Source organism: Rhea pennata, chromosome 18, assembly GCF_028389875.1.
Source record: "Rhea pennata isolate bPtePen1 chromosome 18, bPtePen1.pri, whole genome shotgun sequence".
Lineage (NCBI taxonomy): Eukaryota > Metazoa > Chordata > Aves > Rheiformes > Rheidae > Rhea > Rhea pennata.
The window spans coordinates 9,077,726-9,093,379 of NC_084680.1; the positions used below are offsets into that span (position 1 = coordinate 9,077,726).

Here is a 15,654-nt window from a genome sequence, read left to right on the forward strand (position 1 = left end):
CATTCACAAAACAAAACAAGTTTTTACGAAACAGAACGTGCAATAAAAGCGCAAGAAAGAAAGAAAAGAGAAAGAGAGAGAGAGAGAGAGGTATCCAGAGGAGAACTTACCCCGCGCTTTAGGCTCCTGAAGCAGTGGATTTTAGGTTTGGAGGTCATGAACTCGTTGAAGCGATGGGAGAGGGGTTCCTTTTGCTGCTTGGGAGACTGGGGGCCGTTGGGAACAGCAGAGGGTGAGGCAGAGGCAGGGGGAGGAGGAGGGGGCTGATGGGGGGATGTTAAAAGGGACATAAGCTACGTATAAGAGATGGAGAAGTGACAGAATAAAAACCAAAATAAAAAGATAAAACACAAAACGAAAATAAGCATCAAAAACAATATTTGAAATCAGAGGAAAAAAAACAATTAAACAAATAATTAAATATTAAAGGCCATGGTTCAAAAGAGGGAGGAAAGCAGTATTTAAGAGTTGTGTTAAATGAAGAATGTGCTAAATGGGAGTTTTTAGTAAATGATGCAACAGAAGAGTAATACTAAGTATTTTGACAGGAAGCTCATGCAGACTTTTCCATGCAACGCTATCCCCACAAATTGCCCTGTCCTTGCTCTGTGGACGGCTCAGAATAATGCATATGGATAGAGCTTTCAAATACCTGAATTTAAATGGATCAGATAAGGAAGGTACCTGAGTGCCCAGTAGCGTTTCTATTATCTGGAAAACAACAAACCACATTCCTTCCTGCTTTCAAATCATACCTCTAACGTGCATCAAACTTCACTTTTAAAAATTATTCTATGAATTTGCTCAGGAGCTGTTAGTCCTGTTTTTTGCTTCTGGCTACACTGATGTAAGCACCAGAGAGATGAGTTCTCTCATAGATGCCCAATATAACAACCCATTTTGATCAGGTATATTTTTGTACTCACTGATTAGTGCAAGCAGCTTGATAAGGGTCAGAGCAACAAGGGTGAGATTAAAAAAGTGAAGCTACTCTAGGCTTGCATCAGTGTTACTGAGAACAGATTTAGTCCAGTCATCCTGATACATTCTGGTAACCCCAAGTAAATGGCTGCCATGCATTATGGTGTAAAATGTGACAATGAAATGGTCAAGAAAATGAACACATAAGTTAACACGTTTCTTTTTGTAAAAGTCAACTGCTTAGTTATGCTCAGTTAGTTATGCTAAACTAAGAATGAATCACAGCAAGTCCCTGTTCCCAGCCACCCAGCTGCTGAACCCACTACAAAGACTGAAAAGACAACGCAAATGAAAAGCCAAGGAGAGTTTTAGAAGAGTCGAAACAGTAATGCCACATGAAAGCTGCCCAAAGGTAACAATGTTAGTTAGCACACATGGCACTATGAAAGCAGTATACAATTCCTTCTCTGAGTTAGGAAGAGAAATGGACCATGGCAAAGACATCACAACTAAAGATAAATAAATATACAAACAGCAACATAATTAAAAAAATTGTACAGGAAAAAAAATTAAGATATATAAAAAAAATCTTTAAATAACCAAAGACTACAACAAAACACCATATTAAGACATTAGTTATTAATTTTCTGAAACTATTCTCTTTAAGAAAAACTGCAGTTGCCAGGATTACTAAACAAGGCAGAAGTTATTGCCTGCAAATATACTACCACCAAACTGAAGTCTGCAATTTAGTACCTTATTTTTCTTGATGAATGGCCATAACTTGCCCTTGGATTTGCCACCAAACTTCGGCTCGGATTTCCCATCCCCTCTGGAATTTGAAAGGCTGGATTCAGAGACAGTCCGCTTCATTGGCTGAGTGAAGTCCTCAAAGTCAATATCTCCTGGAGGCTCAAACCCCGATTTAAAAGCTTCTATTACCAACTGTGAATCCTAAAATGGGAGAGATGTAAAGTGTAAACATTTCATATGAAGGCTGTCACCAGATTGGTGGTATAAGAGAAAAGTACAAGGATGACAACACCCATCTGTATTGGAAACAATGTTCTCAGAGAGCACAGTCCATTCCCTGGGGAATGAACATCCTTCTAGAGCTCAGAATCAAGACAAAACTCCCCACTTTCTGCTCCAAGTTCAGTGCACTTTTTTTTGGACCTATTTCACTACCATGATGTACTTCAAAAAACAGTGAGCAAGCACATCATCTTACTGAAACAAGGTACTCTGCTGTGTAAAGCTTAATACTCCCAGATACTACAGGGACGAATGCAATTAAAAAACCCAAACAAAACACCATACTCAACCACCAACACCCTCAAACAGAACAAAGCCTCCAACTTATGTCAATCAGAATATATGGCAATTAGGAGCAACTATGGCTACAATCTCAGTTTCATGACGTATCTCTAAAAAAAAAATCTTCTACCAAAATTAAGCAGGTGAGCTTTGTTCTCAAATAGTCCATTATTCCTGTTATGAAACCCTAGTTCATTTTGCAAAAGTACCACTGAGAGCAATCATTACTTAAAATACCAATAGTTAAAGAGGGAGAGGAATAAACTCTAAGGACATAAAAAATATGTCCTTAACCATCATCAGAGGATGAGTCATTGTAGTTAACTGGAGATGATACTGAAGAAGGGTAAACTTAGGTCTCCTTATTCTAGTCTTCCACTGAGTTGTCATCTGACAACATAGTGATTCTGTTCCCCTTTGTTTTGGTTTCTCACACAAATATCAGTATTATTATACAACTATCTTTCAAAGGCTTTTTTATGTTTATTGGTGAAAGTGACTAAGAGCTTGTATCTGATGGGAGAGCGTAGAGAAGAATGAGGCCAGATTCTTCTCAGCGCTGCCCAGTGCCAGGACAAGAGGCAACAGGCACAAACTGAAGCTCAGACAACTCCATCTGAACACAAGGGAAAAAGAAAAAAACAGAAAAAAAAAAGAAAGAAAGAAAAAAAAAAAAAGTATTTCACTGTGAGGTGGCTGAACACTGGAACAGGCTGCCCAGAGAGGCTGTGGAATCTCCATCCTTGGAGATGCTCAAAACCCAGCTGGGCTCGGTCTTGGGCAACTTGCTCTAGTTGATCCTGTTTGAGCAGGGACGGTTGGACCAGGTGGTCTCCAGAGGTCCCTTCCAACTCTTCCTCTATTAAAGTCGCTTACCCTTTTGGTTTTATTAGGAGCACTAGAGGCAAGTGAGCCATACACTACATGCAGTGGTTTTGCCTTTTTTTTTTTTTTTTTTGGGGGGGGGGCAGGTATTAAGGAACACAAGAGCACTATATTGTTTTTTTCCTGCTGAGACCTACAAACACAATTAATTATACATAAATTCAGACTCAGACTTCAGCTCAGAAAACGCATTTAAACCTAACGGTCCCAGGAAAAAAAAAATAACACACTTATGACCTATTTGACTTCCTGGGAAGAAAGTTTTCTACGTTATACTTTAACAGTTTTCACTCAAAGATCATTAGAAAAATTGTGCTACAACAGGCAGATATCTCACGAGCCTCTAGAGAAGACCACAGCCATCCTGTTCAGAAAAAAGGGTGAATTTGCCATTTTGAAAGACTGATTGTATCTGTAGATAAAAATAGCATTCACAAAAAGTTGAGTGATTATCAACATATTCAGAGGCCAGGCTTTAAGCAAAAAGAGATATAGGAAAAGTTTTGTAAAAGCATCCAGGGGACTGCGAAGCAAATTAAGGCCTGGTATCCTCAGTCTATCAGGTACACTGTAAAACTCAAACAACTTTTAAGGGAAGTACACCACTTTATTTCGTCCTAGTTTGACATTAAAACTTCCTTAACTCTAAATATTTGAAGAGATATTTTAATAAAAATCATGAAAATAAGGCCAAGAAGGAAGAGAGAAGAGACCATAAATAAATAAAAACAAAGTTACATTAAATATTCTGCTGGTATCTTATCCTATGCTTAGAGCCTTTCTTTTTTTCCTCTTTTAATTGTATGGTATTCCTTCTATTTAGTCAAAAACATCCTTCCACTACAATGGGGCTAAAAATAACCAGCATGCACTGGTTATGCATTATCAAAAAGAGATAATGTCATAACAGGAACTTTCAAGTCCATAACAAATTAATTCTATCTGCTGCTAGAGCTTTCAGAAGCAAATTCTGCATTGGTTCACTTAGCAGTCACTACAGCTTACCCTTGAAATATGACCTCTGCTTTGCCTGAGCTGTTATAAAAAAAGGAGATGGAAAAGTAGTATATTAGAAACAGAGCTAACCAGTACTCCCAGCTAAACTCTGACATCTTCCACTGGTATTAGTGGGAGTTTTACATGCTTCAGAGAGGGCATAAAGCAATCCTATTTAAACAGTTGCAAATGGAGTAAGCCTAAAAGTTTGGCTGTTTTGCAAGTTGGCATGAGGCAATACTTTTCCTTCTTTGCAACTTAAATAATACAAAATATTTTCCATTTATCATTTTGGTTTTAATACCATCCAATGAAACAGGGGCTCCAGAAAGAAATGATTTCCAAGTTCCTGCTAGTACCAATAGAGGGAGGGAGCACACAGCTGGTGATGGAAAAGAGGCCTGTTAGCAGCCTGCACTTCCAAAGCTTTAATACAACTATACAACTTCATTCTTACTTGCTATTACAGCAAGTAAGTTCTGATGCTACAGATCACTGGAGTTCATAGATGCAGTACAAATCCCACCTATGTGAGGCTCAAAACAGAATGTAAAAAAAGCTCAGAGATGCCCAGATGAAGTGTAAAGTACTGCCTATTTTTTTTAATTATTTATTATTTTTAAACAGTAACCCCTTACCATCAGCTGGTAATGTTTTACTGGCAATGAAAAACATTGCAGAACTTATTTTTTTAAATCCTTCCAGCTAGAGCTGACTCATTGTTCAATACACAAGCTAAAGTGGTAAAGTGCTAGGATGAGAGCTTTCCCTGTAATTGTTTTCTCTCTGACCAATATATCCCCTGTATTTGTTATTCCACCTAAGGTCCTAGCTTCTGAATTGGAGCTAATGCATGAGGAGCAGAGCTTTCATTTACCCTCTCCCCTTCTTCAGTAATTCTGAATGTGATTTTTCTGGGTGGAAAAAGTGAAAATGAAAACCAAGAACATCAGTCAAGAGCTAAGAAAGAACTTCAAATAAGTCACTGCCTTGTATCAATTTCATGGTTTGTAAGGTCACTCATACACTTCACATTTGGTGATATTACAGTGGTGTTTTCCCAGCTGGGAAACACACATCTGTGTGGGCCCAGAATTTCACACAATGCTTCCTGCACAGCAGGCTCTTGGTTTTACTCACTGTTGTGCTAGCTATATTATCACCAGCTGTCCTTGCATTCAGCTTTCCTGGAATATGACCTCATATTCAGAATGGACTACAGCTCAGATCTAGTTAGACTTTCCTACTCAAATTATTCCAAGCTTAACAAAGATGAATAAAGGAGATAACCTTCAATTTGAACCTTTTCAGGAGAAGGAGAAACTTTCCTGTAAGCTGGAGAGTACCAAAACTTGCTTCCTAAATTTTAAGATGTGAGATGGGACTGGCTGCATCACTGCATAAAGCAGGATCAAATTTATCACCTTCTCTGTTTCTAGATTGCAACTGCTACTTTGCGAATGCTACAATGTGCATCTACGGCGACTCCTACAAAGTAGCAGGAGCTGCAAAAGGGCAGAAATAGGCATCTCTCTTCTACAGGAACCAAAGAGGTTAGAAACATCTGTTCTAGTAGATGAAAAATTCTTGATGATATTTAAGAAAAAAGAACCCTTTTGTGGTTTTCCAGTGTTTTCCAGATAGAATATGCTAAACTCTTGATTGTTCAGATGAGATAAATTTTGTTAAATACATTTTTGTTAGCACAGTGTTTACATGGTATTTAATTGTTGTTGATGCTCAAAACCATCTTGTTCTAATGTCACTTGTGTGCGCACACACACACCCCATCAATTTGACATACTGCAAGCGAGGGAAAAGAACCAACTTGAATGTAAAAATTCATCTTCATTCAAAAATCTAGCTTAAACCTTGGGTGTTTCACTGAAGGTCTCCTTAAAGGTTTCAAGCAGAGTGCAGGCCTAGGTACGAAACTAACTGTAGCAAGATTTTCATCATGCAGTGCCAAAAACGGTACCCAAACTGTACCCCAAAGGGGTACACTGTTCTAATATGCATTTCAGGGTCTCATCTCCCCCTTCTCCCACGCCCCCTCAAAACCCAGTAACTTTCATATTCCTTGGCTTTCCATTCCCATGCTGCTCTGTGCGAGAGCAACTGCTAAGCTGAAAGTAGCGTATCCATTTCAAACCCTCAGCCTAAGGCTTATGCCGCCAATTATCTGCAGTCTCCAGATTCTGGGCAATGAACAGCACAGAAAGGATTCCAGTGAAAAAGACGTATGGGAAATTCAAACAGTCAGCAAGACACATGCTGTTTGTATTTGAAGCACTAATGTGATCCATGAAAAGGGTTGATAGAGCAGGCAGACACTTCATTTACAAAGGGAGCAGATCATTTTGAAAACTGAATAGAAAACTTATTTGCCCTTGTGCTGACTGTACATCAGGAAACTCTTCATCAGTCAATACAGTTTTGTTTTACTCCTACAATAATGTTCAGTAAGTCTCAAATCTTCAAAGAAAGAATTTACTGTAAAGTAGTAAATTATGCTAGTTATATTCAACTATTTATATAGCCAACATTGTAAGTACTTCCATTATTATAAGAGCAGCAGAAATACAGATGTTTCTGCAACATTCAATGTCTGACCATTATGAAGAAAATTCATCTGTATAAGAATTGGCGATGATCAGGTATCTGGAATGATGTGCACCACTCTCCTTATTCTATGAAGAAGCCGGTTTTTCAATAACAGTATCTCAAGAAGTATTAACTCTACTGAAAGAAGAAAGTATTTCTAAAAAAAAAATGGAAAAAAGTAATATGGCAGTAGTTGCATTCCTGCACATTAAGTAGATTTGGGAAATAATCCAAGGCATGAGACACTCACTGCATGAGACAAAAGAACTTAGGACAATAATCTGTCTCTTGTTCTAGTTCTATGATTTCAGAGCCCTCATACTGTGACCTGCACCCAGGACTTAAGTCTCCATACAAAGTGATCAGCAGAAAAGATGGCAATCAACAATTCAAACAATGCAACACTTACATTCTTGTGATCAATTGATTCTGCTGCCTTTGTTATTTCATCCAGACACTTTCCAATGATGGGGATCACTTGGCGGTCAACCTCTGCAAAAGTTTTCATGGATTCACCTATCCTCACGATTCTTCTTTCTTCCATTTCTTGTATTTTCTAGAATGTTACATTTGATTTTGATCAAATATCGAAAGTAATTTCAGTTTCAATCAATCTCTCCCTAGCATATATCAGCTCCTTTTAAATTTGAGTTAAATACATTTTTAAAAACAGCCAGACTAGGACAGTTTTATCATGAAAGCAGCAATTTACATTATTCCTGCAAACATCAAAATATTATTCTCAAAGCATTCTCTGTGCTACTATAACTTGAAAGTTAATTGAAAAATTCTTATGTTAGAAAATGCTGATTGGTCAAAACCCCCACCTTAGACTTTTGTAAGGATGGCTCCTAAGGCTTTTCATGAAAAAGCTTTCCAAGGATTATGTGTTTTGTGACATGTTCTGAAAGATTATATTTTTCATTCCAAGAGAGAATCCAAATGATCAGAAAACCTAACATCCTCCCCACTCCACCCCCCAGAAGGTGATTCTTGCTTTGCAGGTAGTCCTATACATCATGTATTGTTTACACTAAATCTCAACACACACTCCCTGCTGGTCACCAGATTCAGTGTGGTGATCCCCACTATCTATTCCACAGACTTGCAGTTTAGAACACAGGGCAAGTGGATGTGGCATAACACACTTACGACAGATTATAACAGAGGACCAAAGGGCATGAGCAAAACCTGCCTGTTTCACATTAGACTGTAGGAATCTGATGGAAAGTTGTCAAATTTAACAAAAAAGATCTGCATAACCTTGAAGGAGCCAAAAGCCAACAAAAACAAAATGCTACAATTAAAGGAAACAACAGACACCATTTTCTAAAAAGTAACCATTATTTCAGCACTTAAAATACTAGAGCTTTCTAGTGCAAAAAGGATACTTCTGCAGAACTTTCAGCATACTTACCTATAAATCAGAGTGCTTATCAGATTTAGTATTAAATACACAAATACTGAAAGTAGTCTGCATGTAATGCCAGGAATAATTTATCTCAAAATTATGATTTGAAAGATCATGAAGTGAATAAGTAGATGCATTTATAACTAAAAATTTCAAGTTATAAATAAGAAAATGTCTATTTGCTGTATAAATATCAGTTATTTCTGATCAGATGATAAACATGCAACAACTTCTCTCTTGGAGAGGTTATATTTTCCACTTCTTGAATCTCATGACCCATTACAATGGAACAATCATTTAGGACCTGTGTTCCACTACATTACTCTCTCTTTATTCAAGCACAAACTCAGATCTTAAGTCAATATATATCTGATGGCTTTTTTGTTCTCGCTCTACAGTCTGTCCTAAGCATCTGAAGACATAATCAGCAAACTTAAGCCCTGACATTCACTATCACAGAGTTACTGTCATTTAGATTAAACATCTGTGAAGTCTGGTTTGAGAAGAGGTTAGAAAGGACTGTGAGGCTTTACAGATGCAAGGATACCCAGCTGACTTCTCCAACAACGCAAATAGTGCTCTCATTCCCCAGCTGCACGGACACAAGAGTTTAATAGAACAAGACTGTGAAGAACTCCAAAAAGACTACTGTAATCTGTTGTGACAATCCAATGTCTTGTAGTTCATATATTACTGATCACTTGGTATCTAGTTTAAGAGATGGAGACAATTTATCACACCAAGCTCTCTAGCTCTTGGATTGGTAAATTGCAAATAAAGTTTGCTAATGGAGAAAAAACTGACATAAAAGGAGGACAGGGTTACAGAACTGGACCAATGTGCAATACATCCCTCTCTCCTCCTCACAAGAAGAATATGGCCTACTCATGAATGCTGCCAAAGACACCCACCTGGAAGATATTTGGTATGTGTGTGTAGTAATGATCATGCTGCTCACTGTTGAACTTCTGTAGAGTTGAAGAGTATTCTGCTTTGCTGTCTTCTGCCATTTGATGTCGCAGTTGGGCTTGCTGTCTTGCCTAAAGAAATGCCAAAACAAATTCAGAATTTGTATTGTATGGAAATAAATTGTACTGCATTGCTCCTAGTGTTGCTATCCTTGCCAACAGGCCATTCAGAAACATTAGCATATGGGGCTCTGAACACTTCCACTTCTGATTTATTGCCATTTTCTGTTATCTGTTTCATCTGCTTCAAGCTTAAGGATCCAGTGTGCACTGCTGGACTTTAGTCCTCATTCTTCTGTCAAATGTAGCACAGCTTTGCCCTCTGTTAAACTGGCATATATGTCTGCCTTTAAAATTCAGAAATTTCAATTAAATCAGTGAAAATGTGGCATATGGAAAACTTGTGTTCCTAATTTGCTTAAGTAGTAACACCTCTCATCTCAGATGTACCCTCAAAATGAACATTTCTCATCATTTTCCATCTATATTAAACAAACAGCAAGTCCTTCTGCGAGATCTGTGACCAAAAACAGTCCATTTCCCCAACTAGCATGGCTCTTATTATGCTTGGTGTCTACTGATTTTTGCTTTTGTTACAACATGTCATTTCCACGAACCATTTTGTATTCCAAGAACCACCTCTCTTTCTACTACACCTAAAACACAATAAAAAAATATTGCCTCCCCCCCCCCCGCTTATGGGCTCAAACTTTCTGCATATTATGGACTCTTCTCACTCCACTTAATGCCTTGTTGGATGGCACCTGCTTTTTTCAAATGAACTACTTGCCTGTTGGCTAGCAGTATTTTTTGGGGGGAAAAGGGAAGACAGAAGGATGAGGAGGCTGTTTTTGTCTTATTTCCCATTATTTAGCACTTCACCAAGGCAGAACACCTTAATTCATGCTACCACAGTGCTGTCTGCAAAGTTCCTGTATCTACACTTCCCTGAAAAGGGCTGGCACGAACTGCACAAGGAAAGGGGGACCTGAGCAGCAGCCAAAACACAACTCCTTTCCTATTTTTACCTACACGGATGATTTGCTTTGCTACCCAGCCTAACATAGCAGAGCAGCGGGCAATTAACCTCACTTCTTTCCCTGGAACAATCTGTCCCTGAGTGACCCTTTATATATTGTCAGATCTCTCTCCACAATTTTTCTTCCCAAGGCCTTGTGTCATCTGTTTCAGTGCCCAGTATTATTCCTTTGCTGTCTCTCCATCTGTTTATTTTAGCTGCCTTCTTCCTTGCTGATGGCCTTCAGACAGAAGCTCTTCCTTCTCTTTCCTTTCTGCACAGCTTCCTGCACCCATGTGCCTTCGTTCCCCATTCTGCGTTCACTTGTTGAAGCTCCCTCTCCCACTTGTTCACAGAGCTCCCGTTCAGCCAGCCAGAGCGCTGTGGCTCATTACGCTCTTATGTGGCCCTTCGCCACCTCGCACGCTCCCCCGTCCCAGCAGAGCCTGTTCCAGGGCTGTAGAGCAAACGCTCACTCCAGGGAGGTCAAGGGGAGCTTCGCCTTTGATTTACAAGGCCAAATCCCAGGCCCGCTTAATCTAAACCCTCCCGTTCACACTAAGTTTTCAGACAGTCAATGAAGCCTCCTCACCTACTGTTGTCTACCTAACTCTGGACCAGTGCCGAGAATACTTCTTGAACGCTACCTTGCGATCATTCCCTCAATCCCAGAATAAATCCCTTTAAGAAAAGACTGCTTTAAAAAATCATTTAAAGCATTCTTGGATGTTTCAGGGAAAACAGTTCGAGAAATGACATTAACATACTCTAAGAAGGGGGCTGCCATTAAAAACTGTTCAGAATTGGGTTATCATCTCAACTGTTCCAAGCAGACAATAGTTTCCTGACAATAAATCCTTGAAATACCAAATCATGGAACATTTTAGTAACTATAACTGGAAGGTATCAAATTCTGCCAGAAGGCTTCAAATCTCAATTTTAAAGAAATAGGTTTCCCTCCCATTTGCCCAGCTCACACATCTCACCTAATAACTTATTTCACCTTAATTCAGCTATTGCTTTTGCCAGCAGTCAGTTGCAGGAATTTCCTAGATCCCCTTCATATTCTTTTTACAAAAAGAGTAATTCAAGCACAGTGAGAAAATTCTAGGTACAGGGTGCATAAATGGAGATGAAATAGTAGCATCAAATGGAAAAGACTGACTGTAACCAGGTAAATGAACCCCCAAAAGTCCCACCAGGATTTTTAATTGACCACTAACTCCCGTAAAGGGAGCATATAAAACCTCAGAAAATTTACCTGCAACAATGAAATTTCAAGAAAACATATCCTTTTTTTTTTGTGTGTGCCTAAGTGCTACATAATTTATTAAATTTTCTCATCCACACACTTGTATGAGCTACGTTGAACATGAGCGGAAAACAATACAGCTTTGTACAACAAACAAATATACCAGCAAAACAAAGTCAGCCATGGAAAGTCGGACAGCTGTAAGAGTAACGTACAGTTGTCTCCCAACCCCTTCCTCAGGACTCAGCTGCTACAGATCAATATTCATTTGTGAGGCCCATTCTCTTCAGCTACCTAAGAGCAACCCATTGTTTGAGCTGACTCTGTAGAAGGCCCAAGCCCACTTCTACTAGCTGGTGGGCCTTTTTTTTTTTTTTTTTTTTTTTTTCCCTCTCCTTTAAAACAGTACAAGTCAGGAATTTGCCCCACAACTCTATGGTTGAAACAGAAAAACAAGAAATCCGTTATTACACGTTTCAAGCCAGATCCTGCAAACATTAAGCTATCAGAGTTCATTCACATGAACATGCTCGTTGGCTGGATATGAGCAAGGGAACTCGGACCTAAACATATACAAGAGTAGACTCTCAGTTTCCAAAACTATCTTAACTGGCCCCAAATAAAAGGAGACAGTAGATGAGTAAGTAAAACTGGGCACATTCCAAAAAACAAGAATTTTGTATGAGAGTTCCAGTTATGTTTTGTTTCTCCTGGCCATTTTATGCACTTGGCAAGCTAGAAACAGCTCAAATATTTTTCCAGTGAGACATTTTGATCTTAAAATAAAAATATAAAAAAGCCTGGAATTTTTTGTATTACTTCATTGAATGTGTCACTTACTCTAACATCATCACTTTTAGTATTAACAGAATTTATTTTACTGCTAGGCTCTTGTACTCTGTTGGAAGCACAGAATGAAAAAATAAGATGGCGATGTTAAGTTTGAACACAGAGTAACAGATGCAGCAGCCTAAGGCTGCATGGAGTTACAGGAGCTTTATGGAGGGAACAGAATATTTTAGGAGCAATTTATAGTTGAGCTTAACAGAAAATAAACACCAAATACAATTTTGTCTTCTTTACTGCTCTTTACTGCACGTAGATGACTTCAGAGAGAGTATTTTTTAAGGCTTCTTGGAATTAACCTTAAAATACTTGATCTCAATGGTATTTTCTGGAGGGCAAGGCTTTGGAATAGCCAGTTTCTAGAGAACCAGACCATGACTCCAGATATGGGAGAACGACACTGTCATGCGGCTTTCAGTCAACATCCTCTTTCCTTTTAGGCAGACAGGGAGGACTGAGGAAGTGCTCAGGTTTCCAGCACCGCATACGAAACCACAATCCAGATCTTCCACAGACAGCCAGATTTCCTCTCAGCTGTAAGGGACATGTCAAGACTAGGTATTTGTCATGCAACAAGAAACATCCACTCCCCCTTTTAAAGGGGGGAAGGATGAGGTTACCTTTCTGTGTCTTGGAAAAAATCAGAAAGCAGCACATACATTCAAGGGATTTGGGGAATTCACTCTCCAAGAGTAAACCTGTAGTACTTACTACAAGAAGAAAGGCAGTTTACTTTCAAATTTCGTATTTAGCCTGAACCTACCTGTCACTTGTAAAACATATGCGTGAAAAATGTGGCAGTTTGGCAACATGATGCAACTTTGCAGGGATAGCCACTGTACATGAGGGAATGTGTCTGAAGAATTACTAACAGTGAAAGTTCTCAACAGTCCTTCCAAACATGCAGTACTATACAAGCCTTATATATTGACCTGAAATCAAAACTAATTATTTTGCCTTTGACCAGAGCTCACAAAAGTTAATAAATTAGAGAAAGAGAATATTCCTTTATGACTAGCATTGCCAATCTTAGAGGAGTGAGAAAATGCAGGCACATTGCCATGCATAACATGATGCTTCACAGAATTAAAAAGCCCAAATTGCTGTACTATGTTACTCGCATACACCTTCCTCCCCCCCCCCCCCCCCCCCCGCCAAAGTCATGTTCTATGTGAAGGGAAATTGGCGATCAAGTGCAGCATAAATTGGGGGGGCTACACTTTCTGCCATTTCAGTCTACAACAATGATAAAAAATGAAGGGTATCTTCTTGCTGAGAACAATTTTCTAAGACACATTCCAGAAACAGCAGCAGGATCAATAGACACACTGTCTTCTGGGTTTACACAGACAAAAAATGCAATTCCTCAAGGCTGTTGTGGTGGGAGTGATATGAATAACTGAAAAGGGCAGAAAAAAAGCTTTGGCTACTATTCATCTGATCCACACTGAGTGGAACAGTTCAACTTCTCAGCAATTACTCTTACCCAGAGTGGCAGAGTTTCCAGACAAAACTTTTTTAGTGAAGCTTGCTTTCTTTTTTTCTCCCTGTCCCCTCCCCTTAAAAAAGAATAACACTTGGACAGCATGCGAGACAGATCACTGCCAGGCCACTGCCTTCCAGAATAGGCCCGTCTTTGGTTAAAACCAAGATCAGACTAAAATGCAAACAGACAAAAAAAGACCTCCCCCCACACCCCCCCCAAAAAAAAAAAAAAAAAAAAAAAAAAAAAAAAAAAAAAAAAAGCATCCAAATCTTTCAAAACAAGTTAATGATAAAAGCAGACTCAGAAACACTTCACCAATTTCAGGAATGCTTTCAATTGCTTCCAGATTTTTTCAGCTGCAGCCTCTGGTCCTGCCTACACAGACACTCTCACATAGTTGCTCACTGCCACCAGCAGGCATTGTCCCCAGTGGGGCGCCTCCTGGTAGCAGCAACACTGGCAGCATTTGCAGAATCATTACGAATAGTGGGAATTCTGCCATGGACTTCAAAACAGGGCCAGGATTTCAGGCTCTGATTTACACAGCCTCCAAATCAAGCTCCATTGTTTACTATTTTGCAATAATCAGTCTGATCTCTCTGAGCTGGCAAGCAAAAAAAGGCTTTCAGGAAAACAAATTTTGAAACAAGAAAAAGCAAGGAAATAGAATGGGGAGTGCAAAAGAAGAGGTGGGAAGAAGAAAAAAGGAAAACGAAAGATCATTATTTTCAACGCTAGAAGGGATGGAAAAAAGTCTGACAGTCTGTGTATTCCTGAAATCACTTGGCTGAATATAATATACAGATGAGCAAACAGCTGACAGGGAATGGAAAGTCTTCATGATCAAACCTCAGGAAATGCTATCTATTGCACTAGCATTCCATGTAATTCTGCCAGATTATATAAGCGCACACTAACAAGCGAAATACTAGAGTAATAAAACATTGTGGAAGCACCTTTAAAAAAGTGTGTGTGTATATATTTTGCAACAAGGACTCACCTAACTATCAGTCCTATACTCATCCAACTAGTTCTGTAGCACGATTACAAACACAGCTGCTAGCTGATTAACAGAGTCTGACAGCTGGAGGTTAACTTGAACTCTTAAGCAAGCCAGCCCAAGACTTGGGATGCTTGGCTTTAGATCTTAGTTCTGCCACAGACTCCCTTGCAAAAATTTCAGTGCTTCATTTCCCATGTATAAAGCAAGGACACAGATATTTCTTTTCTATCATGTCCAATTTATCTCATCAATTTTGTTTGCAAAGTGTTCAGCACAGTCTAAAGTTACGTAATGGTCCTCTTACATAACGAAGTAAGAACAGCAGCAATTGCCACTGTGGCATTTGTCCAAAAAGTGCCACCACCAAATATACTGTTTGAAGGCCATAATGAATTAATTATACCCTGAAACCAGAAGTTTGTCTTCTTGTACAGCAGTTCTAATGCCACAAAGACTAAACATGCAAATTGCCTTGGTGACCAAACTGCTGATAGGGAAATCCTTGCTTAAGTGCAGTAGCCAGCCTGCAGCTTGGAGAAATCCACCTCCTTCAGGATAGCTAATGAAAATCTGAGTTATTGCTAAAGAAAGAGGCGCTCGCACAGTCGGGGGGAGCATATGTGGAACGAAGGGAGGAGGTGAAAAGAATAGATATTTTGGAACAGGGGCTGATAAAGTTTAAATGATTTCTGGAGAGCTGTTTAGTTGTACTAACATAAGCAAATTAAACTCTGCAGTGCATAAACATATGTATTGAATATAAATAACAAATTATTCCAAGACTGTACAACAGACTGCTTAGTTCACACTTGGAATACTGGACACAGTTCTAAATCACCTTTCTCTGGTGAAGATTTTACAAATACTGCAATGCACAGTGTATAGTCAGGGCTGAAGACAGTGGCTGATATGAAATTGCTACCATCAAAGCCCAATTTTATAGCTAC

General features: G+C 39.1%; 1 protein-coding gene across 12 annotated transcripts in view; it reads right to left on the reverse strand.

Annotated features, from left to right (window-relative positions):
• FNBP1 (formin binding protein 1) overlaps positions 1 to 15,654 on the reverse strand; it is a 114,851-nt gene that overhangs the window by 42,694 nt on the left and 56,503 nt on the right. For 8 of the 12 annotated variants that reach the window (XR_009960235.1, XM_062590721.1, XM_062590727.1 and 5 more), the window contains exons 7-10: positions 9,046 to 9,174; positions 7,133 to 7,279; positions 1,678 to 1,875; positions 111 to 293 (exon numbers count right to left, since the gene is read on the reverse strand). Coding sequence is in view for 11 of the 12 variants with exons in the window: in XM_062590721.1 (XP_062446705.1) it covers positions 111 to 293; positions 1,678 to 1,875; positions 7,133 to 7,279; positions 9,046 to 9,174 (657 nt within the window). In the remaining variant the exon portion in view is untranslated. The remainder of the gene's footprint in view (positions 1 to 110; positions 294 to 1,677; positions 1,876 to 7,132; positions 7,280 to 9,045; positions 9,175 to 15,654) is intronic. The other 4 variants (XM_062590728.1, XM_062590722.1, XM_062590730.1 and 1 more) reach the window with 2 other exon arrangements.